This window comes from Onychomys torridus, chromosome 11 (genome assembly GCF_903995425.1).
Source record: "Onychomys torridus chromosome 11, mOncTor1.1, whole genome shotgun sequence".
Taxonomy (NCBI): Eukaryota; Metazoa; Chordata; class Mammalia; order Rodentia; family Cricetidae; genus Onychomys; species Onychomys torridus.
This window is the reverse complement of record NC_050453.1, coordinates 13224562-13250108: the sequence shown is the minus strand read 5'-3', so window position 1 is coordinate 13250108 and position 25547 is coordinate 13224562. Positions and strand designations below refer to the sequence as shown.

Genomic DNA, 25547 nt, shown 5'->3' with positions numbered 1-25547 from the left:
GTCGGTAACATCGAAGTATTTTTTTCTCCTTACATCATAGCAAGTAACATTGTAGAGGAGGCCGTGGACATGGCCTGAGGAGGGAAGGAAGGACACATCCGAGAGCTCCTGCCATGAAGACCGTGCTTGGGGCCAGGCGGGACTTGCGAGGCTCCATTTTGGGGGGGCGGTCGGACCCCCCAGGGCTCCCGGAGTCAGGTGTGTCACGTGGCGCCGCCAGGCTGCTCTGCGGCCAGCGCCTTGAGGCAGGATCACGGTTCCTAAGGCAAAGGGCTGTCTTGAGCAATTCGGAACTGCCGTAGAGGCGAGGGACACAGCCCTGGGCTCCATCCCCGTGTTTTACGATTATTGTTCTCCTGGGGCGCCGCCTCCCTGCTACCCGGCTCCGCCTGGAGGCGCGCACAGGAGCAGCTCCGCCGCGCCCCCGCGCCGACACTTTCCTCCCCGGGCGAAAAGGTTCCGCCCCCTCCGGCCCCGCCCCCAGACTCTGCACATGCGCTCTCGTCGCCCCGGCCCGGCGCTCCCCCTCCCCTCCCTCAAGCCTCGGGGCGCGCCGCGGGCGGGGCCTGGCGGAGGGGGCGGGGCCAGAGCGCCTCCCAGGGGGCCCGGCCGGGTTTAGTTGGTTTCGGAGAGGAGGAGGTGGAGGAGGGAGTCGCGAACGCCGAGACAAAGCCGCGTCGCGTCCCGGGGACCGGCGCGGGGAGTGGGCCCGAGGCTCGGTGGCGTCCGGGTCGGCTGAAGGGATTCGCGCGCCGCTGCCTTGCAACAGGTCGGCCGCCGGGTGCGCGGCCTCGTCCTCGCTCGGCTTCCCCGGGCCCGCGACCCCCGGGCCACTTGTGCTCGGCCAGGCCGCGGCCAGACCCCCGCTTCCATGCGGTTCGGGTCCAAAATGATGCCGGTAAGCGTGTGGGCGTGCTGGGGCCGGGGTGTGGGGCCCGAAAGTGTGCGGGGCGCGGGGGCCGGGTCAGCCGAGCTCGGGGCTTCGGGACTCCTGGACTCCGAGGCTCCGATCCGCCCGGTCCCCGCGAGGGTCGCGGTGCTGCCTCGCAGGTCAGGGCGACCGCTCTGGGCCGCCGCTCCAAACTTTGCCTCTCGGATTGAGACCTTTTGGGGGTTGTTTTGAAGGTCAAGAGCCGGGGAACCGGGAAGCTTGTTCTTTCTTTTAATTGTTTAAGCGTTTTACTGGAGTGAGGCATAACGCTTGGAAAGGCTTGCCTTTCTTTATTTCTGCTAGTTCTTTTTTCCCCCCTTTTGAATTTCGATCTTGATGTTGGCGAGAGCAGCCAAGTCACCCTATCTCTTTGTGGAAACAGGTTTTAGTAAACGTAGCCTTAAAAGTTTTAGTTCGCAGGAAAACTTCTGTGTCTCGCTCCCACAGCTTGCTCTGCAAGACCTCGGGGGAAGAGGAGTGAGTTCTTGAGGCATCTGACTTGGTCACCAGACAGACCACAGGTGATCTGCAGGTTAGATGGAGGAGATGTTTCCGAAAAGCCACTTTAGCGAGAGCAAGATTTGGCTGGTTCTGGTGGCTCCTGTAATCGTGGCTTTCCTAGTGGGTTCTGTGTTTACTCCTTTCTCAGGCAGAATCATTCTTGCAACCAACTTGAGTTCTTTTGTAAAATCCGTGGAATAGAGTGATGAAATCTGTGTGTGTGAGTGTGTGTGTGTGTGTGTGTGTGTGGTCTATTTTGTTTTGTTTTTGTAATCACACATGCAGAATATACTATATTGCCTCCTTACCCCCTTGTGTTGTGGAAGATGTACATTTTTCTATCTTGTACATATACATAATAATTTTATTTTGGGGGTTTAGATGACTTGGCATGGTTTTTATTGGTAAGAGTCGAGGAATTTGGAATTGTTAGCGTTTTGTATCTTCTGGTTTGGTACTTATTTATGGAGTTAGGTTTGTGATGTGAATACCTCATAGTAAAATACATATCTTGATAATGATAGGTTTTTGTTAACTTTTTTTTTTTTCCGAGACAGGGTTTCTCTATGTAATAACTCTGTCCTGGAACGCACTCTATACCAGGCTGGCCTCGAACTCATAAGAGATTCGCCTGCCTCTGCCTCAGAGTGCTGAGATCAAAGGCCTGAGGCACCATGCTGGCTCTTTGTTAACTTTTTATTCCTTGTGTTTTTATTTCTTTGTTGTGAAAAAACTTTTGTAGGCTGTCTACCAGTTTTTTTCTGAGCAGTGAAAGGAAAAGAATAGGTATTTTTGTTGCAATATGACTTCTTCCTGAAAGATCAGTTTAATACCAAGGTATCCTTTGTTTTGTTTTGTTTTTCTTTTTGCTTTATGTAGGGATGTTTTTCTCCCAACTACATAGCAAATCATCAGAATTCTTCTAGGAAGTTATGAATCTTGGGACTAAAGTCACTTAAGTAGTGTGGTTTTGACTGCTTTTCTGATGTCAAAATGTAATCTTAATAGAACAGGTATAATGTGCATGCTGCCCTCTGGAATTTTGCATAGCATTAGTAATCCCAGATGTTAAAAACAAAACTGTAACTTAGGGATGATAGAACACCAGTTCTTGGGGTAGTTTGGAAGATTAGAGTTACTGTTGATGAAGGGAGGGATTAATCCAGTGAGTACCTGGTTTGGCATAGGTGCTCACAAACTCCTGAATTGGCAGCCATGATTACAATGAGATTCTTACTCTGTGGTACAGAAAAATATGATAGATTTTCATTTAGCAGCCTTGTGTTCTTTTTATAAAAGATTTATTGTATGTATGTGAGTGTTTTCCTTGCATGTATGTCTGTGTATCATGCGTGTGCCTGGTGCCCACAGGGGTCAGAAGAGGTCATCAGGTCCCTTGGAACTGGAGCATCGAATGGTTGTGAGCTGCTGTGTAGATGGTAAGAATGGAACCCAGGACTTCTATAAGAATAACAAGTTCTCTTAACTGCTAAGCATCTCTCTAGCATGCAAGCCTCAGGTTGTATGTGCCTTTATACTTGTATCATCAGGGTATCTGAAAAGAGAACTTTGTGTGTGTGGTAGGAAGGATGAAACCCAGGGCCCTGTATGTATGCTAGACAAGCACCCTGTCACTGAGCCATAAAGCCCCTAAAAGTATAGTTTGGTTCTTTGAGATAGACCTTGCTGTGTAGTATCTGGCTGGTGCAGTACCTACGCCCAGGCTGCCCTTTAGCTCACTGCATTTCTCCTGCACCAGCATCTGGAATGCTGGGATAACAGGCATGGGCCACCATACCTGTCCTAAAACCATTTTTTTTTTTAAGCTGAGGATCGAACCCAGGGCCTTGCGCTTGCTAGGCGAGCACTCTACCACTGAGCTAAATCCCCAACCCTAAAACCATTTTCTTAAATGTGGTTTTCATCTTTACCTTTTTAATGTGTTTGGAATTTTATTCTGATACAAGTCAGGTTTTGTTGTTTTTTGTTACTACTTTGGAAAACTAAAAGTTTATCAGGAAAAGCAGCATGTTAATGGAAGGATGGGCACTCAGAGAGTAGACCAGTTGCCTTGATGTGTGTTCTTTTTAAATGTGGTAAAATATACATAATTTAAACTTTACCTTTCTAGCCGTTTTCAAGTGTGGTTTTGTGGCCGTTTTCAAGTGCAGTTTTGTGGCACTGAGCGTATTCCTTGGTTTGCTTTGGAAGGCATTCTGGAGTTCTGTTGCATTATATTAAATACATACAGAAATGGTATTCATGTATTTTTTCACCCAATAGTACAGACTCAAGTAGTTTTCCTTTATGTGGGACATGAAGTGATAATTGGTTACAAAGCCAGAGGGGAAGCTGCATGTTAGCAGGCTAACTAAAAATAAGTCGAGAGTCACAGTGGCTAATGATAGGGTAGCTGTGCAAGGGGGTGCTGATGACTCTCGATTTCAGATACCTGGTGCTCAGCATCTCCTGTTCTGAGCTGTCCGCACCACTCAGTGAGGAGAGACTGACTTCAGAGTGGACACCTCACCTTCATGTGAGAAGGGCTGTCTGTGCCTGCACAGGGTGGTGCTTCAGTTTTCCATTCTTTGGGACTGATTTTCAAACAGAGGCAATTATCCAAAACAAAAATTCTCACCCACTTGAAAATTATACTAGATTTCTTTCATTTGTTACTTTCATTTTGTGAAGTATTCTATTCCAACAAAAATGTTTTTATGAAGGAGCTTATTGAGCTGTGAAAGCATTTACTGCTCTTTTCAGAAAACAGTTTCATAAAAATTTCAGTTCCTATCTGTTGTTGAAGTGGTAAATTAAAAAGCAAAATCAACCTATGAAAAACTATACCCTGTAATCGCCAGTGTTCCACAGAAGGCCGGAGGACTGGGATTTGCCGGTATGGAGTATTTGGACATACTTGTAGACCGTGGGGTGTGCTGTCCTGTGTTATCTGGCAGTACCTCGTACAGTGTGGCTATTGTGAGTAAAGAACTGAACCTGAAAAATGATTTCATTTTAATTATGTTTAAATAGCTGTCTGTGCCTGGTGGTGACTGTTTTGCATGTGCAATCAAACCAAATGTCATCATACTACAGATAATCTTTCCAGACACACTAGCTTATTTTAAAATGCTCGGTTGATCTGACCATGGCTTAGTTTTAAATTTGTGGCGATTTTTTTCCTGTCAGTGCTGCAGGGGCATAATTGCTTGGAGTTGTTTTGTAGTGCTGGAGAACAAAACCTGATTCTTTGAGCTCTGGCATCAAGAGTGCTAATTGGTTATCGGGGTGACTCTTTTAGAGATTTGATACCTGCTCAGCACTTTCTCTAGTCTGTAGTTCTGCTCTGTGCGATTTGTGGAGTCTACAGCCCAAAAGCCGAACTTCTGCTTAAGTACTGTTTTTTCAGAAGTCCAGTTTTATTTGCAATATTTCCCAAACTGAAAAGATTTTTAAACTAAAAAAAAAAAATCTTTTAAGTTACACATGTGGGGGCTGGAGAGACATCTCAGTGGTTAAGAGCACTGGCTGCTCTTCCAGAAGACCTGAGTTTAATTCCCAGCACCCACATAACAGCTCATAATTGTCTGTAACTCCACTTCCTGGAATCCAGTGCCCTCATTTGGACAAACATGCAGGCAAAACACCAGTGCACATCACATAAAAATAAATAAGATGCTCCAGATGTGGAGCATCGAGCCTGGGTAAAGTCTGTGTTCTGAAAGAATTCCGTTTAGCTGACTAGGACTGTAACAAGGTAGTGTTGGGTCTTATTCCAGAATGAAGTTTAGGCTCAGTTCTTAAAGGTGACTTCCTGTGTCTAGAGTTGTAATTCTCAAAGGCTGCTGAATCACCTGTTTTTAAAAATGTGCAAAAGATCCCGCATTTCACGTGTTTTAGTTTTGTGGCCTTGTGGCTTCAATTATAGTACATGTGATTTCACATTTGATTTTTTTTTCTTTTCTGCCTTTTAGAGAAGTCAGATTTAAGACAGTATAAAAAATGTCAGCAAGTATGCACTGCCTATATGCTGAGAATCAAAGAGAACTAGCTTATCTGGAAGGGGTCTTGGAGGATCATTCTTAGTCTTCTGGGAAGAGCTGGAGGTCCCCCTTCCCAGTGGACCCTAGGAACAGTGAGGACTTGGGTGTTAGAGCTCTTAAGGGGTACTTTGCCCTTTACCTCTTGGTGATCTACCATAGGTGGCCCTCTTTTAAAAGGCACACGGAGCCCTTGTGAAGTCTGCAGCTTGACTAGGTTTTCTTCAGCTCAAACAGGAGAACTTTGTAGCAGTGCATGCTGGTCCAGTATGTCATCATGTGTTATGAACCTTTCCCTAGGTTTCTCCACTAACAAGTGTCTCAAAGAACTAGAAGTATGGGCTGTAAGAACTTAGGAATCCAGAGTGTTCTTTTCAGTTCATGCTACTTAATCAGGCCGAACACTAGTTAAATCCTGGGCTTTGATAGTGTGCTAGGTACTAAAGAGAACATTTTTCTCCTATCAGTTAGAACTGAGAAAATGTAGATAAAATGACAACATTTGGAGTGTCTTCTTAGTTGGAGTGGTAAGACTTCAGACCCTCCATCTGTCCTGGGTGTAGAGGTGTTTGTTGGTCACAGGCACTCCTTAGAGAAGGAGGCAGGAAACAGTGTCACTAAACACCAAGGACTCTTCTGTCAGAGAAGTGCCGAGTTCAAGTTTTAGATTGTGGGTAAGAAACTTAGCAAGTATGCTTTTGCATGGTTTTAGGTTTTTTTCTATGTAAAATAATTTATAAGCCGACTTACTTACAATATACTAGCCCCAAATTGCCAGTGAAAATAAATGCCCAGTTGACTGGTCATAACTACCGAACTTCTGAAACACATATTAATTGCTTTCTTAGAAAAAATTTTAAAAGATTTAATTTAATAAATATGTGTATTTGTATGTTTCTGTGTGAGGGTATGTACATATGAGTGCAGGTGCCTGTAGATCCCCTGGGTGCTGGGAATTGAGCAGTATATGTTCTTAACTCTTGAGCCATCTCTCCAGCCCTTTAGAAATTTAGATCAATTTCAAACACATCAACTAAAAGCCCCATAGAAAAGAACTATTATAGAAAACCACAATGAACAATTATAAAGTACCAATTTAAGCTACTAGGGATATAAAAAAGATGGTTAGGACACTTTACTGATCCTCCACTGTGGGACAATCTGCTTGAAAACCTGGAGTTGGAGGTGGGGTGAGGGGGAGGTCGGGTGACAAGCTCCTGTCTAGAGCCCCTTTGTCTAACACAGCCCAGTGACTAGAGAGTCTTTCTAGCTAGTCTCCTTGTTACACAGTGAGGTTGACCTTTCCATGCTCAGTCAACAGAATTTGAAGCTCAGAGTTGGTTCAGTAATTTGCTTCTGGCCATTCTGTTGAAGTGAGATTTGAACTAGCTGTTCACATGCTCTGTTCAAGCTTGCAGGCATTTGGGCTAGTACTTACAGAGCAAACAGTTGCCATGCTATTGGCTAACGACTAATGATAACTTCAAAAATTGCTCTCCAGAGGCCAGAGAGAGGGCTCAGTGGTTAAGGGCACTTGCTGCTCTTCCAGAGGACTGGATGGCTTCCCAACACCTAAGTCAGGTGGCTCCCAACAGCTCCTGCCCCTGGGGATCCGATGCCCATTTCTGTTCTCCACATGTATGTACTCTTTCTCACATACACATATACACATAAGTAAATACCATTAAAAATTTTCTCTAGAATATAACTAATTTTCGAAGTAGAAAAAGAAAATGGAGATTTTTCTATTTAAATGCACACTAAATGAGAAAATTGGTAGATCTCTTACCAAGTTCCCATTGAAAGGGAGGTGGTTACCTGCCCTAAATAGAGGAAATACCCCAGTGGCCTTAAAAAATCCCCTCTACTACTAGAAAGCTTAGACCTTTCTCGTTCATGGGAGAGAGAAGGGGCTTCCTAATTCTCTTTATGAGGGATGTTTAATCAGTCTCCTGCAGTGGTAGTTTTCAATAGAGTGTGAAGGAGCTGGTGTGGAAAACAAAACAAAACAAAAGGGTCAGAGGCTGGGATGGAGGCCCTGGGGGATGTTGAAGGCGGGAAACTGAAATGGCTGGGCTCCTTCTACAGCCATCTCCAGCTGAGGGCATGGTCAAAAGGACCTGAAGAAGTGTGCAGATGGTGGTAGGTCGGAGCACCCATTATGTTCTCAGGACTGTCTGTGTGGTGAGTTCAGTGAGGACTGATTTGGATGGAATCATAATTGGATCATGTCTTTTCCTTTTTTTTCTCATGATGGCTGTTTGGGGACAGCACATGTTCAGTGTATGTTAAGTGAATGTCTTTCGTGTTTCAGGCTCCTTTCTGAGTGTCATGGACAGAACAGAATAGGACATCTTTCAGGGAGACTACCTTTCATGGAGCTTGGGGAGGTTGAGACACATATAAAAGGCAGTAACGACATTAGATGGGATTTAAGTTTGGTTAATGTGACCGAGTGGCTGCTTTGTATCGGTAACCAGGGAAGTGACATCTCTACTGGACCTACGTGGCAGGAAGGAATGAGCCAACACTGAAGATTTCCATGTGGAACATTTCAAGTGTGTGGGGACAGATGTCCATCCTGAAGTGTTGGAAACCAGCTAGGCCAGAGCTTTGAGGGCAGGAAGTGGGGTAGAGAACTGGCGGCATGTGGATTTTCTGTGGAAGGGGTGCGGTAGCCACTGGAGGAGTATAGGATAGTGAGAGTTGGCATGATCTGATGACTAGGAAGGCTTGTTCTTGTCTGTATGGAGAAGGGCTTCTAGGGATGCCATCGGGGAAGATCTAGGGATGCCAAGGATACAAGAACACTGGGAAAAATGAACAAAAGGCTCACCTTGCCACATGAAGGGCCCAGCTGATGGTAGGAACTGGTTTTAGTTCAGTGTACACAGCTTACCACTTGCTCTTCTCGCTTGCCTTGGGTGACACTAAGGGGTGTGTGGGGAGAGAGGAGAAATAGACTTCCTAGAGTCAAGAATCAGAACAAGGTGGGAATGGAGCTATTTACCTGTCATTCACGTCTTCAGTTTAAAACATAAAAACCCCATGATCATTTATTTTAAAAATGTATTTTGTCTGAATGTATGTCTGTTTATCGTGTGCATGCCTAGTGCCTGTGGAGGCCAGAAGATAGTGTTGGATCCCCTGGAACTGGAGTTACAGACAGTTGTGAGCCACCATGTGGTTGCTGGGAATTGAGCCCAGGCCCTCTGAAAAGCAGCCAGTGCTCTTAACCACTGAGCCATCTCGCCAGCCCCACAGCTTGCTTCTTACTTTTGAGATAGAATCTCCATAAGTTGCCTAGACTAATTTGAACTCTTTTTGTGGCCTTGGTATGCCTTAAATTGACAGTCCTCTTTTCTCAGCTTCCTAATACCCAACTGGGTTATTTATAGCATGTGCTATTTGGGCCCAGCTAAGTTTTTTAATTGATGAAATGTTCACATTAACATGCCCTTACAGCCTTGTAAGTGCCTTAGTAAGCATTTGACCACAGCCATGTTGCTCTAGCAGCTTTGGATCCTGCCTAACTGCTCCTTGACTTCCTTTTGCTTTGAAATCAGTGCTATTTTCATGTTCCTAACATAGGTACAAAGTAGACAGAGACCTCAGAAAGCCAAGTCAAGTTGCCTTTAAAAACTGTCTTCTCATGCTTTCTCCATCACACAAGCTGTAGATGATGACAGCTAGTCTGTAAGATGCAGGTAATGTTTGATGAATGCATTCATTCTATGAAGTAGAGACCCCTTTTTTTTTTTTTATTAAAGATTTATTTATTTGTTATGTATACAGAAGAGGGTTCCAGATCTCATTACAGATGGTTGTGAGCCACCCATGTGGTTGCTGGGAATTGAACTTAGGACCTCTGGAAGAGTAGTCAGTGCTCTTAACCTCTGAGCCATCTCTCCAGCCCCGAGACACTATTTTGAACAACAGGGTTGTTTTCGTTTTCTATTTGGTGTGTGTGTGGGATTGTGCATGCCGTGGTGCATATGTTGATGTCAGAGGACAACTTCCAAGGAGAAGATTCTCTCCTCCAGTGGGCTCTGGAGATCTAGCGTGGCTGTCAATCAGGCGTGTACAGCATGCACCTTTAGTTGCTGAGCTGTCTTGCTGGCCCCCAACGCTGTCTATTATTAGAGGTAGCTCGGTACTTTGGTATTTTGGTTGTTGCTCTCTAGAGCCCAAAATTTATGCTCCTCCCTTCCCTTGATTTTCTTTGAACTGTTTGGTCAGTGTGCGGTTAGGCCATTTATCTTCAGTCTCCTTTTCCTTGGGCTTATGCTCACCTTGGCCATTATTTTTGCTCCAGTCGATACAAAACTGTGTGTTCCTTGTGGTCTTTCTGAGAAACACTGTTTTCCCTCTCCAGGATCCTTCAGGACAGGCCTCTAATACAGCATAATAAATACCTTAGGCAGATTTCAAGTTTCTTTGTTATCTAGCCCAATGAAATTAAGTCCCTTTGTGTCAAGGGTCCATCCCATTTCAGAAGTTTTAGCTGCCTACAGGAACTGACCAAAAGATTCAAAATACCCAAGTCAGCATTTAGAAGGGAGCATCTGGTCACCCGCACTGCTATCTCATGTTCCTACAGGGCTCCAGGGGTGTTCAGTTTTTCTCTTGCTCACAGCACGTGAATCCTTTAGCATCTTTCTGTTCATAGCCAGCTCTACTCCATTGGACTCTGCCATCTTTCTGTGTGAAGGGTAAAATGAAATATTTAATAGTACCTTCATGTAAAATAAGTCATGTAATAACACAGTAGCAATGTCCCCTTTAGGAGAGAGCATAGCAACAGTGATCTTACAGAATAGTTGTAGGCAGGAAGAATTCATTAAATATATATTTTGCTCCTTTTAATTTATTTGTGATTGTGACAGCTACTGGAAAGCAGGGTGACTTCAGGAGACATTGCTTTGGATGATGTATTTAAACTTGGACTGAATTCAGTTTTGGGTAGAGTTGAAAAGAAAGTTTTTAATTTGTCTCCAAATAGATGGTGTTCTAGCCTTCATTTGATACATTATCTAGCTTTGGCAATGTTCCCTTTGAAGTAATGCTGTGTTTATGGATAACTGTTTCTTGAGGCACACACACTGACCTCCACGTTCCCGTCTCCTGTAAGTGCTCCTACCCTCCATGGAGTGTTGACTCTGACTAGGTGTCGTTAGTTCCCTCAGGCAGACACAGATTGCAGTTACTGTGTGTAAGGGCTGAGTGAACTCGGGGAGTGGGATGTCATGGGGAGGGTGAGCGGTTGACTGGCAAAGAGAGCACGTCCCTCTGCTGTGCTGTCCCTCTGCTGTGCTGGGTGTTTGTGTAGGAGCAGCTAGAGGAGGTTTTACGGTCTGAGTTAGTGTAAATTGTAGGGCTAGCTTCAACATGAGGGAGTGGGTAGGGGCTGCACATGAGCTGCTGTAGGAGTGAAGAAAGTGGATTTTAGATTTCTTACTTGGTGACTTGAAGCTACTACGGTGGAGCTGATCATTTGATGTAAGTTTTAGGTATTTTTGTTCCTTCATGCAGGGTATTACTATGTAAGCCAGACTTGGCATGATTCTTCTGCCTCCATGCCTTGGTTGCTGAGATTATAGGTGTTAGCTACCACACTCAGTTGAGCTTTAAGCATGTAGCACCCTGATCCAAAAAACCTCCAAAATCTGAAATCTTTGAGTGTGGACAGGATGTCATGAGTAGTAAATTTCACCCCTGACCGCATATGAAACATTGCAATTAAAAAGGCAGCCTTTATGGTGTATGTATAGGTGTATATAAAACACATGAATTTTGTGTTTATACCTGAGTCTCTTTAGTAAGACTTTCATAGGTATTTGCAAATACCCCCAAATACAGAAACAAAGCAAATTCTGAAACACTTGTAGTTCTAAGCCTTTTGGGTAAGGATCAAACTTTCATTTTCTGTAATTGAATTGGAATTATCTGAAATTATTCAAAATATGCAAACCTGATTTCCCCAGCAATAAAGCCTACACTCTTTATCCCTTTAAAAATAAACATTTTATTTATTATATTTATGTGTGTGTGTGTTTTGCCTAGATGTATGTCTGTGCACTGTGTACATGCAGTGCCCATAGAAGGCCGAAACAAGTGGGGACTGGAGTTACAGACAGATCTGAGCTGCCCTGTGGGTGATGGGAATGAGATCGGGGTGCTCTGGAAGAGCAGCCAGTGCTCTTAACCTCTGAACCATCTCTTGTCTAACCCTTTATCCTTCACCTCCCACAGTTCATCTGTGTAGTGTTAATCTTTTCTGCCCCGAAGAAGGCAGTTTTTCATTTCTGTGTTCCTCTTGAACTGTGTGTGCGTGATAAGCTCTCAGTCCATGAAGTTAGCAAGGAGTTAGGGTTAAGAGGAAGACAGAACCAGGAGCTTATTTGGAGTGACTGACGTTGATAAGACACCAGGCCGAAAGTTGAATGTAGAAGCAGCTGTTAAGTTGCCTATATATAGGGATGGTTATGTTACCAGAAAGCAAAGACCAGAGGCTCCTTGCTTATAAAACACTAGTTTTCATGTGTAATACACTTTTGCTTTAATTGAAACAATCACAATTTATTGTGTAACTCCCCATGTTGATTATTTTAGAAAATGATCATCTACTCTACATGGTATTGAATGAATGACAGCATGTTTTATGTATGATTAACTTTCTCACAGAGTATTGTTCAAATTGATGCTTCATGTGTTAATAGCCAGGTTCTAACTTCTTGTAAGTGGTCCAAGAAATAGTTGGTGATGTAAAAACATATCCATTGGCTATGATTTTGTGATTTTGCTTTAAATAACTCAGATTAGCTGATAGACACTGATAGATTTAGGTTAGAGGTATGCCAGCATAAGAAGCAGTATATTTAGTGAGCATAGAAGAGTTTTAATATGATGGGGTCTTAGTAGAAGATTGGTAGGTAGGACTCATGGCAATTGATGAGGACTTTCAACATAGCCTGACAGCCCAGGGTAGACTCCTGTGGGGGAAGAAAGCTCAGCAAGCATGCTAGACTGTTGTGAGCAGCAGGAAGGCTGGGAAGACACTCAGAAAGGAAGTATGCCTGGGGCTCCTGAAAGAGATTCCATATCCACTGAGACTCCATATGCTGTCCACTCAGAGATTGGAGTAACCCCACAGTGACTTCATACAGGGGCTGGGACAGAGCATGCCTGCTTGAGAAAGCCAGCGACATGCTCTGATATACTCTCTGCCAGCAGAGTCCCACAGGAGAAAGAGACTGACGGGAATGGCCTGGTCTCCATTAGAAACTCCTCAAGTGTTGTATAGCTAGTTGTGTTCAGGCTGAAAGTCCCCGTGAGAGTTTGAGAGATGGAAGGAAACTTTGGTTGATGGTGGGGTGTGTGTGTGTGTGTGTGTGTGTGTGTGTGTGTAGCTCAGGCCCTGGCACATGGTAGACCTTTGCTCTGCTCTTGTGCAACACCATAGTCCTTAATGTTATTTTTTAATTAAAAATCTAATACTATTGTTTGTCTCTCTCTCTCTCTCTCTCTCTCTCTCTCACACACACACACACACACACACACACACACACACACACACACATCCTTTTTGAGTCAGTGTTTGGAAAGGTATTTTTGCAGGGCTATCTTAAAAGGAGTTCCGAGGCATTCTTCTCCAGAACACAGTCTGGGGCTTTCCTTGGGTGAGCATAACGAAATAGCAAACTGGAGGGATATTTTACATTTTTCTTCACAGAGGAATAAGAAACCCTTCAGCTTTCCTCTAAATCTCAGCACTAGCTTAATTACTACCAGATTTTGGGAAATTTCTTATGCATTGGGAAATTGGAAAAGGATTTTTGCTCTTTTTATAGATTGCTCATTTTTCTTTGAAGGGCAGGCCTTTCTTCTTGTACACCTGACTTCCTATAGGTAAGTCTAGGGTAAGTGTGAGTTTTCATAAATGGCAACTCTGAAGGTATAGTGGTCAGTCTTTACTTCCAGTTACAACAAACATCTTAGACCAAGGTTCCAATTTTCTTCCCCTGTGACATCACGTGGCTTTTAAAACCAAATGAATGGGGCTGCTGAGGTGGCTCAGTGAGTAAAGGTCCTTGTTGCCACCCTGACAGCCTGCATTTGATCCCAAGGAGCCGTATGGTGGGAAGAGGAAACCAATACCTGCATGCTGTCTTTTGACCACACATACAGTGACACGTGTGTACCACCTCCAATAAACAAGGAATCTCTAATTCAAGGGAATAAACTTAAACCTCGGACTCAGAGTCAGTTCCTTACAGTGTCCTAGCCAGTGCTCTGTGTGTCCTCTTGGAGAGGTCACTCCTACTTCTGTCTTACTAACTCTCTTTGAAAACGAAGCGTTCTTATGTCAGGGACGTGCCATTAATACAGTGAATGCATGTTCCATCACTAAGTCTGTGGCCTGTTCTTTTAAACTGAGTATTGTCCTCACCCTTGTGTTTCTGGAAGTTCTGTGTAGATGTGGCTTTGGCACAAACTAGTGGGCAGTGTCCTGGGGTTGCTTTTTATCTTTTGCTGCATGTTTTCCCTGTAAGGCTGATCATTGGAAGAAGCAGAAACAAGCAATAATCGTACTAGGCATGATTTCAAGCTGTAAATTATTTTTAAATTTTCAACAATAATATAATTGGAAGTTAAAATTCTCCTGCCTCAGCTTCCCAAGTGTGAATGCTACCACGCCTAACTTTGAAATTTGTTTGATTTTTTTTAAATCATGGTGATTTAAAAGCCACTTGATCTGAACAAAACAATCACTGCTTCATTTGTTTCTGCTTTATTCCTGGGAATTACATTGTAGTTTGAGAATACTTGGATCATCTAGGAGAGCACATTTGAAAAGCAAAGCTGAAAGGGGTCGCAGTGTGCAGCATGGACATGCCTTTAGCCTTCACTCCACCCCAGACAGCTAGTTCAGCCCGCTGTCACTCCAGTCATGGGAACAAGTCTGCGTTTCATTCTCTTTACAGGGTTTGAAATGGAGTCATTGGTTGTCACATTAAAATCCATCATTGTGACTAGGTTTTAAGTTTAGAGATTTGAAGTAATTTTTAACCTTTATCACTTGGGCGGATACTTAGGATAAGGAACCGTTTGACATAATTTTAAAAGAATGTTTCAAAGGTGTAGTAACTTCATTTTGTTCTCATGTCTTCTAAGAGGAGAAAGAGGCAATTCTCTACCTTCTTCCTGAGGCCCTTGGCAACCATGGATCTATTGTTACTATTATTACTACTACTACTATTACTACTACTATTATTATTATTATTATTATTATTATTTTAGTTATTTGCCTTCATGGGCCTCACAAGTTACAATCTAGGTTCCTTGTTTTGGCTTTTCATAATGGTTCTTGGTAGGTCTCTAGACCAGTTGTGCATCATCCAGGACTTGTTAGACATGAAGAATCTTGGTTCCCTTCCCATATCTGCTGAATGAGAACCTGTAGGGGCCGGGCTAGCAGTCTGTGTCGACCTACCCTCTGTCCTTGCCAGCATTTTAGAACCTCTGCCCACAAAGACTTGCATGCTGGTTTCCACTTGCTCCTGTGATCTTTTCTTTTTCCTCTCTCTACAGAGATTTCATCTTCCACAGATGTGACCAGCTGTTCCTCCTGAGGCTTTGTTCTCTGTGTGGCATACTTGCCCAACCTTAGCTGGGCCTTTTGCCTCATCTCTTAGATGGTGACTGCCTGCTTAAGAGCCCTCCCAGCATTGTGGAGAAGAGCTCGGCTCTTCAGCTGGCATTTGGTTCCTCTAGGGTTCCCTCTTCTGTCTCACCTTGTGTCTTAGGAAGGTGACTTGTGCATGTGCACCAGAGCTCCCTAGCCCTCTGGCTCTCCTTGGGGTTGCCCAGCGGGAAATGGTAGAGAGAGGGAGTTCCTTCCTGTGTCTTTTCCACATAGATTTTGTGTTCTTCTGTAACCCCCTCCTCTACCTCCCTCTGTATTTTGTTCAATATTAACTATTTCACCAGATTATTTCCACATTAGAGTCTAGACCATAGACCATCTCTGAATGTTGAATGAATAGAAAGGACATTGAATCAGAAGTAAAATGGTGGTGGCCAGGTGTAACTGAAGGTGTCAGCCTCTAGTTTGCTGTATACTATATGCAAGACCATTTAGTGATACCCGAAGAGAACTTAACTGAAATAAACTGAGGGTAAGATGATGTGTTGTGGGCAAAAACATTTCTCTGAAAGGCAGAACTATGTCAGTGACAAGTGCGTCCCATGTGGCTGTTGAGAGCAAAGTCTCTGGAGGAAATCAGCCTATGTTTGGGTCTTGGCTTTCCATTTCATAGCTGTATGACTTGCAGACTTTAACTTAGTCTCTGTGCTTCCGGGTGTTGCCGTCTACAGCATTTGATGTGTGTTGTGTGCAGAAGGCACACTGATGGAGACAATCCTTGACTGCATGACACTCACATTTGTAATGAGTGGAAAGCTGAGGACTGTCAGGTACAGAACCTATGCAGAGGCAGTGGCTAGTGTGGATGTGTGTTTGATGTTGGAATTTTAGGTGGGGTTGCCAGGGAGGATGTTACTGAGAGGGTGACAGCTGTGTAGATGGATGGGGAGGCAAGTTAGGCTGCTTAAGAGCATGCTCAACAGGAACAGTGAGTGCAGGGCACAGGCCTGGCTTGTTGTGTAATAGCTTGGAGGACTGTGGTAGAGCGGAGACTGTGGGTAGAAGTGAGGAGTTGTAACATTAATGGTGGCAGTGTTGTTGGTATGGGAAGGATACATGGTCTTATCTGTAGTCAGTGTTGGTGTTTATTGTGGCACCTAATTAAATGGTTCTTAGGGAACATAAAACTCATTTTAAAGAAAAGAGTGTTGGGCTGGAGAGATGGCTCAGCAGTTAAGAGCACTGGTGCCTCTTCCAGAGGTGCTGAGTTTAATTCCCAGCAACCACATCATGGCTCACAACCATCTATAATGAGATCTGGTGCCCTCTTCTGGCATACAGGCAGAACACTGTATAATATTTATTACATACATAATAAATAAATAAATCTTAAAAAAAAAGATGTGTGTTTCAGGGAGGTGCCTTTCCTAAGCACTCTGTAGAACGAATGTGGAATTCTAATTACATCTGTCCAGGAAGCCAACAAAATGCCATTGCTGGTCTAGATTAAGGATTTCAGCACAGGTACTGACTGGATCACCCCAGCTAGTCTTTATGGGGAAGAAAGGTGTTGGTTTAGGCACCCGCCATTCACACCAGTGTTAACTCCAAGGGGCAGGTACCCCTGGAGGAGCACTTCTCTCAAATTCTTAGAGTAGTTATGCTCTTAAATAATAGAGCCATAGCTGGGTGGTGGCGGCGGCAGCGGCGCACGCCTGTGATTCCAGCACTTGGGAGGCAGAGGCAGGTGGATCTTTGTGAGTTGGAGGCCTGTTTGGTCTACAGAGCTAGTTCCAGGACAGCCAGAGATACAGAGAAACCCTGTCTCGAAAAAAATAAAACAAAACAAAAAATAACAGAGCCATTGGTTTTCAGACAGTGAAAGGCTAGATTGCTATTAAATTGGGGTGGCTGGCTAAGTGGAGGACTTCCTAATATTTTCCTGCCAAAAGCATGGACAGCTTGAAGAGTAGAGGATGGGTCAGAAAGAGTTGTACTCTGACCTTGTTTCAGAAGTCAAGGAGATCACTGCTCTGAGTCTTTTCTTCATTGAGAAAGAGAAAATAATACCTGTTCTGTTGTCTGAGAGTTGGTGTAAGCCTGTGAAAGGAACAGACAAGACAGCGTGCATAGAGGTGCTCTTAGGTAACAGTGTTTATTTGCTGGCGGCTGTGTTTAGCACATCTTCCATCTAGTTGCTATAATTTAATAAACAGTTTCAAGTCTCACACTTACAGTGAGCTTTAAACTTCAGAGAAAGTTTTCGTGTGGGTGGGGAGTATGGAGAAGTTCTACTTAATACTTTGCTACTGTGGTTAAGTATGCTGGGTTTTCTGGCCCAGCAGCAACAGAGTAGCATTCTCTGAGCTTGGTTAATCCTTATTTTTCCCAGTGTTGTTAAGGAGCTATGTGTAAGAAGCCTATGTGCTGCCTTGTTGGTTAAATTGAGGCTTTCCGACTCCACATCTTCATGTGATACAGTTGTCAGAACGCACAACGCCTGAGATGATTAGCTTGAACACATTCGGTTCATACTAGGCATCTTGACAGCACTCCCCCTTTATTGGATCTGTTGACTATTTTAACAGAATGCACTTCTACTGTTTCTAGATTACTGTGTATGTGATAGGTGTTTATGTAAGTTAGGAGATGCATTTGCAAAAAGTGGAGGTGAAGTCCCCAAGGAAATGGGCTTTAGCATACTGAGGAGCAGAGTCCAGCTCCCTCCAAATCTTCTGGTCCCTGTGATGTCTGAGTCAGTTTCTGTCATTGTCCCTCCTCAGTGCTGCCCTTTTACAAAGAGTCTAGTGCAGCTTTCTCACTGGGATGATGGCCAGAGAAGTTTCAGCCTGCAAGGGTGGTCAGGTGACTTTTTGGCAAACCCTCTAGCTCTGTAATGGTAAGGTGTCATTGTGACCAGGGTGTGGATTCTATTCAGTTTGCTTTTTTTCTTCCTATTGTAGTCATAAACCCCATACTTTGTTTGTTTGTTAGTTCAAGACAGGGTTTCTCTGTGTAGCCCTGGCTGTCCTGTAATTTGATCTGTAGACCTGGCTGGCCTTGATCTTAGAGATTGCCTGCCTCTGCCTCCTGAGTGCTAGGATTAAAGTTGTGCACCACCACCGCCCAGCTAACCCCATACTTTCTCTGTGGTCAGCATAGGCTCATTTGTTATTCTGAAAGACAGTACCTGACCTAGTGTTTATCAAGGCCCCATACTCTGCCTTTCTCCTTCATCCGGAGTGAAGGTGGGATAGCGCCTTACAAGTGTTACTCTTCATACTGATGGGCAGTTCACAGGGAGCAGGTGTTCATGGCATTGGACGACTTGCATTGTCATCAAACATTGTCTGCAACTTGCTATTTCTTTAGCATAGAAATTAACAAAATTTAAAAAATAATTGAATAGGCATACTTTGGTAGCAGTGCTTTTTAAGATGTTTGTTTTTGTACTAGGGGAAAGATTTACAACGAGTTGTAATTATCTGTTGGACTGAATTTATATACAAGATCAGACAGGTTTTGGTATACTAGCTAATTTCTACTTGTTAATGAAATCTCATACTTTAGAGTAGGTATTTGATTGAAACATTTCAGTTTAAAATTTTTGGGAGTAGTTAATGTATGTCCATGATCTACAAATAAGTTTTCCTTCGATGATCTGGTTCCTGTTTCTTTTTTCTTTTTGGTTTTTTGAGACAGGGTTTCTCTGTGTAGCTTTGTGCCATTCCTGGAACTCACTTGGTAGCCCAGGCTGGCCTTGAGCTCACAGAGATCCGCCTGCCTCTGCCTCCAGAGTGCTGGGATTAAAGGTGCCACCACTGCCTGGCTGGTTCCTATTTCTTATCCCTCAGCATCAGAATATGTACTTAACTTTATTTCTATAAATCCTTCCAAAAAGAAGTGCACTGGTGTGTATGTATTTGTAACATTCACACCTGAGAGATCATCACATTGAAGCTGAACTTAGTGTGGGCACTGATTAGTGTAGAACACTGCAGTCCAGAATTCCCAAACTGCACAATCTTCCTACCTCAGCTTCCTGAGGAGCTTGACTACAGGTGTGTTCTGCATCATCTGGCATGGATGGCATTCTTTAATTAACCCTGAAAGGATTCATGAAAAGATCTGTTTGATGTCTTGGTCTAGCTAAGTTTTTGCTTAAACAGTACACATGAAACTGGCAGACAGAAGTTTGCTCTGCCCTTCCATCAGGAGGCTGCCTAATGGCTGTATTGTTCCCTTGCAGTGTCTGTGGAGGGACAGGGACCCAGTGCTTTAGGCCCAGCCAGCCCCTCCACTTTCTTTCAGGGTTGGGGTCTGAGGGGAGTGCTACACAGGCAGATGTGACAGGTGATGGTTTCCCTCTCTTTCAGATGTTCCTGACAGTGTACCTCAGCAACAGTGAGCAGCACTTCACAGAAGTTCCTGTTACCCCAGAGACCGTCTGCAGAGATGTGGTGGATCTGTGTAAAGAGCCTGGCGAGAGCGACTGCCATTTGGCTGAAGTGTGGTGTGGCTCTGGTATGGACCTGGCTTTCTGTTTGAGTTCTGCTGTCTTCTGTTGCTTTTGCAGTCTTGGATTGACACTGGGAATGCTTGTTTTCACCTACAGATGATAGCAGGATAGGCTGCACCTTAGGAGGCCATATTTTTGCTCCAACTTTTGGTGACATAAAGCCTTTTGTTTTTTTCTCTTCCTGCAACAGAAGAAAGTCACTGAACAAGTTAAAGGCGTAGTTCTTAGGACAGAGGACAAATGTGTTAAAATGTGTTGGGTGGAAGCTTCTGGGGTATTGTTATGATTAAGTACTTGGTGCTCAGAAGAGGTGGCTTTTTATGTTCAAACTTTCTTGCCGGGCATTGGGGCACACACCTTTAATCCCAGCACCTAGGAGGCAGAGGCAGGTGGATCTCTGAGTTTGAGGTCAGCCTGGTCTGTAGAATGAGCTCTAGGACAGCCAGGGCTACACAGAGAAGCCCTGTCAAGCTTTTGTTTATTGGAAATGTGAGGCGTTCTTCCCTTCTCTTCTTTCTCTTGTCTTTTCCTGCCCTGCCCCTTTGGTGTTGGGGATTGTCTGTTTTTCCTGTTGCTATGATAAATACACTGAAGCAACCTGTGACTCACAGTTGAGGTTGTCGTCTGTCATGGTGGGGACATCACAGTGGTAGGCGCTTAAGGGAGCTGACACATTGAAGCCTCACTCCAGAAGCAGAGATGGTAAATGCCTGCTAGTGCAAGGCCTTTGGTCCCCAGAACTGGGGGACATCCATTCTCACCCCAAAGCTGTAAGTGTGTTCTGTTGCTTCACTCTAGATATTAAAGCCTCTCTTCTTCCCCTCCTTCCCATTTTGCATCCTTTCTGTCGACTCATGCATTTGCTTGGAGATCATTTCTTAGATGCCAGTGTACTAGATTTTGAGGGATGCAGAGACGGAAATTTCTGGCTTTCAGCTATCCACTGTAGTTGGAGAGTTTCTCTCCAGCTCCCACCAAGCCCCACAGTCCCGTAGCCCACTCATAAAGTAAACACACAGAGACTTAACATTGCTTATAAACTGTATGGCTGTGGCAGGCTTCTTGCTAACTGTTCTTATATCTTAAATCAACCCATTTTTATTAATCTATAAGTTGCCATGTGGCTTGTGGCTTACCAGTATCTTAACATCTCATGGAGGCGGCTGGCAGCGTTTCTCTGCCTCAGCCTTCCACTTCCCAGAATTCTCTTCTCTGCTTATCCTTCCTATACTTTCTGCCTGGCTACTGGCCAATCAGTGTTTTATTTATTAACCAATCAGAGCGACACATTTGACATACAGAACCTCCCACAGCATCTCACAGTGCAGAAGCAGGCGTCCCCCTTACAGTTTGTGAGGGCATCAGTAAGTGGAGTAGGTGGATGTGCTCTGTCCTCCTCTCCGTTCCCTTCCCCTCTCCTCCCAGGATGGGGGAGAAGTGGGGTGTCTTTTTAGAGTCCCCCCTGCCCCTTTGAGGGACTGTAGAATTTGCGTGGTTTGTAGAAAGCTATTACATGCATCACTGCTGCTGGACGTAGAACCAGGACTGAGTGTTATGTGTTCCGAGCAAGCAGATTAAGTTCTGGGTTAAGTCACAACATTGGCTGCTGAATGCTTGGCTGCCCTGTCTCTGTCCATGTCGTTTATCTGAGGCATTGAGAGATGGTGTCTTTGATTACTGATAGGTGTATAGTTTTTATAGGACATTTTAACATTCTTATTATAAGTTCTACTGATGTCATTGAGAACTCTGAGTTTATGCACTTGCCTTCTCAACTAGTAGTACATTGGGATTTTAAATTCAGCTTCCTTTCCAAAGTGGGAAGTTTATTTGCTTTGTTTTGTTTTACTTTTAAATAGCTCAAGATACATTGTTTCTACTGAAGCTCCCAGTTATAGAGTATTTAGCGGCATCTTTTTTCTTGTTTTTAGAAAAGTTATGAGAGCTGGCAGTCTTGCTGCAAAAGAGCTAAATATCTTCTCATTGAAATATTCTTTCTACAAATGAATGCGAGTCACTCTTGACATTATTTGCAAACTGATCATTTGTAAATATTGGGTCTGGGAAGCTGGCTCAGTGGGTAAAATGCTGCACACAGCATGGACCTGCGTTTTCATTCCCAGCGCTCATGGAACTGGATATTGCTGCAGGCCCTATAACCACAGTGATGGGAGTGCAGACAGGCATCCCAGGGACTCACTGGCTAGCCAGTTTAGCTCAAATGGCAAAATTCAAGTTCAGTGAAGAGACCCTGTTTCAAAAAATAAGGGAAGTGGAAAGTGATGGAGGAAGACATCTTGATGTTAGTCTCCACATGCACATCCACACACATGTCACATGTGCATGTATATGTACACACCTATATATCATCCCCTAAACTTATACTGGAAATAAACTGTAGTAAAGACTTTAAAACTTGAACTGAGGCCATTTAGAAAGCTGCTTTTAATTTTTTCTTCATATATTTAAGAGTACATAGAACATTAGTATTAGTGAGGTAGGTCTCTGGCTATGTGGATCACACAAACTGTTGAAACCCTCAAATTAAATGGCATGTTGTTAGATATGAAGGAGCCATCGAGTTAGACTCTTAAGACCCTGACAACTGATATATACCCATTGTTTATTACTTTATCCTGACTTGATAGTGATTGTGTGGAAAAGCTGTGACATACCATTTTTCTGAGTTCTATTAATGGAAGAAAAGAGTTATGTGAAATACCAAGTATTTCCTGTATTTATAACATAGTTTATGTTAAAGGTATATTTGTTTTTCTCTTTCCTGTAGATAATGTAATTTTTTTCTTTTAGAACGTCCAGTTGCTGATAATGAACGAATGTTTGATGTTCTTCAACGATTTGGAAGTCAAAGGAATGAAGTCCGTTTCTTTCTTCGTCATGAACGCCCCCCTAGCAGGGATATTGGTACATAATAGTCTGTGAATCATGACTAGTGTTAAGGCTTTTATTCTGTGCATTGCGTAGTTGGGGAGAGGCATGGGAGGGAAGCCGGGGAGTTGGAGGGTGAAGGGAAGCGCGGCACCTAGAGGAGTGGACCAGGTTTCTTAGTCTGGACTTGACTGACGGGGGGAGAAAGAGACACGGCTTGCTTGAGGAAGGTGGAGGGCTGCCAGGAGGTTCTAATGTGGTAGGAAGGAGTCTGTAAAGCAAGACTAGAGCTAGAGGAAGGAGGAGCACTTACTAGATACAGCAGGGTCCCCGAAAATGTGTCTCCACCTGAGGTTCTCCTCTGAGATAAAAGGAGGAGTCTGGACCTCCTCACACTAACAGAAAAGAGAGAAAACCACACACACCTAAATCCAGACGTCTGCAGGTCCAAGCTGCGGTGTTTCTCATCTGAAGACACGTATTTTCTTTGGGGATGGAGATAGTCATGGGAAGTGGTGGTGCTGGAGGTGGGTAGACAGACTGAGCTGCTATGAAGAGGGGAGTGCGCACACTGGAGACGTAGGTGCGGGAAGCCCTACGGCTACTGATGAGAGACTTGAGTGGCCCTCCTCGGGTGCTCTGCAGCTCAGGAGGCTGTGACGGAAGACAGACTGGCCTGGGATGGGTTTGCCTGATGGACTTGATGGGAGTTCAGTGGTGATGGTAGTGTTGGCAAGGTGATGTGTAAGTTGGGTGGGTCTCTTAGTCATGTTTTCTGTTGCTGTGATAAAGTACCTTGACAGAAGCCACCTAAGGAGGGCCGAGGGTTTATTCTGGTTTACAGATCAAGGGTACACTCGGTGTGTTTGGCAGGAAGTTAAACTGGTGGGAGCTTGAAGCAGTTGGTTACCTCACATCCACAATCAGGAAGCCCGATCGTGAATACTGTGCTTACTTCACTTTCCCCTTTATGCACAATTCAGATTATTGGCCCTGGGAATGGGGCCACTGGCAGTTAGCAGGTCTTCAAGCCCTAATCGACCTGATGCAGATGCTCCCCCAGGCATGCCCAGAGGCTTATTTCATGGGTGATTTCTAGATTCTGTCAGGTATCTCGCCACCAGTGGGGTAGGGGTGAAAGGATGGGCCTCTGGGGAAAGAGGAGACTGCATCCCATGACCGAATCTCATGATTAGATTAACAAACAAACGGAGGAATGGGTGGTCAAAGAATGATTAGATACAAGATTTCAGATATAGACCACTCTCAGTGATTTTTTTTTTTTTTCTTTCAGGTTAGACCCTGAAAAAGAGCCCGATTTAGAAACAACTTGGCAATAGAACTTAGATGATCTCTTGGGTAGCAGGGTCCCAAGTGAAGGCAGACTTGGAGGGCCTAAAAGAATGGGATGGCTAAGTCTTCGTAACTGATCCAGGACAGGAGAGGGCAGACAGTAAGACACCAAGTGGAGACTTTGGGCTGTAATTTGTTTAGACACTGAGAATGTGGCTGTGCCTGTAAGATGCCCGTGCCTTTAGTCGGGGAGTAGCCCTTCACATTGGGAAGCTGCCAGTGGAAACAGGATTACTCCGTTTCCAAACATGCTGGGGGTTCTATACGGACAGAGTGTAGTTTAACATCCCAGTTTTATTATTTGCTCTTATTTTAATCCCAGGTGTCCACATAATACCTGCTCTGAATTGACTTAGTTTGGCGCCTTCTACTCTACCGATGAGAAGTGCTGATATGTTGGGGTTAAGTAGCTTGTCAGGCCACACACCTAGGGGCAGAGCCAAGAGGGAAAACCCGAATCACCCGGACCAGGCTGACTTACAGCCTTTCGGTTTTACTGGTGTTTGTAATTTTATTTTAAATATACATAGCGGTATCCTCCCTAAGCCTTCTTTTAAAAATGCATTTTAATTGACATTTGCATCATGTTTTTATTGTCTTCTGTATTTACATTACTGTATATATTCTGAATTCTAAGAAGTTGGAATTTGGCTGTGCATCTCCCAGTTCAAATGTCAAGCTGTGTGCAGTACTGGGTGAATTATTAAGTAGTCCCCAATAGTGCATTATGCAGTTTCAGAGCATCTGTAATGTGAGAAATAAAGTGTTAACTAAGAAAAAGGAGCTGTTTGCACATTGTTGCAAACACCAGTGCCACACAGTGTTTGTACTAGTGGAGAGCAAGATGGCTTTCCAGTCTGCCGTGGGCAGGTCTCTACTCCCCTGTTTAGTTCAGACTGCTGAGGATTAGGAGACTGATAATGTGTACCTCCAACTAAGACTGTGACCAAAATGTGTTTGAAATTGTTTTTAAAACTGTCGCTTTTTACTCTTAATTATGTAACTGGCTAAAATAAAAGCTAGTTGAATGGTTTTTTTTTTCCTCTGAGAGAAAAGAAAGCAATTATTTGTACTGTAGAAAAATACTTTTCTTATGGAGATACTATAATAAATTATTCAGGTTATTGTATTAGAGAGTCAAACAGCATTTAAAAGCTAACATTAGAGTTACATACTGAGTGTAATGCTTGGCTCTGGGGCCAAGTCATATTTATTTATTGATGTAAGAATTTGTTCTAAGTTTCCTGATAGGTATAATAGATATTTGATTCAAAGAAATATGTGGTGATATATTGTGTACCCTAATAAATTTTGGCTGAAGATCAGAGAACAGAACAAGCCACTAGATTAAACATAGAGGCCAGACAGTGGTGGCACACAAATCTTTAATCCCAGGAAGTGACAGCTGGGTAGAGTATATAAAATATATGTGTGTATATATATGTATACAAGGTATATAAGACATGAGGAGACAGGAACTAAAGCCTTTTCGGCTGAGCAACCCCTTTCGGCTAGAGGCCTTTTCAGGCTGAGGAGTCCTAGATATAAGATGTGGCTTGTTCCTTTGTCTCTCTGATCTTTCAGTATCTACCTCAAGGTTTTTATTATAAGACCTTTAGAAATTGGAGCAACAGAAATGGTTGTCTTAAAATCTCTCAGGTAATTGTA

General features: G+C 43.9%; 1 protein-coding gene across 4 annotated transcripts in view; it reads left to right on the top strand.

The window, feature by feature from the left end:
* The first annotated feature begins 603 nt into the window (after nt 1-603).
* The window catches only part of Tp53bp2 (tumor protein p53 binding protein 2), a 52576-nt gene continuing 27632 nt past the window's right edge, over nt 604-25547 (top strand). For 2 of the 4 annotated variants that reach the window (XM_036202271.1, XM_036202272.1), the window contains exons 1-3: nt 605-898; nt 19495-19642; nt 22449-22562. In XM_036202271.1, the coding sequence (XP_036058164.1) occupies nt 872-898; nt 19495-19642; nt 22449-22562 (289 nt within the window). In that variant the 5' untranslated portion in view covers nt 605-871. Of the gene's footprint in view, nt 899-19494; nt 19643-22448; nt 22563-25547 lie in introns of those variants that run through there. The other 2 variants (XM_036202273.1, XM_036202274.1) reach the window with 2 other exon arrangements.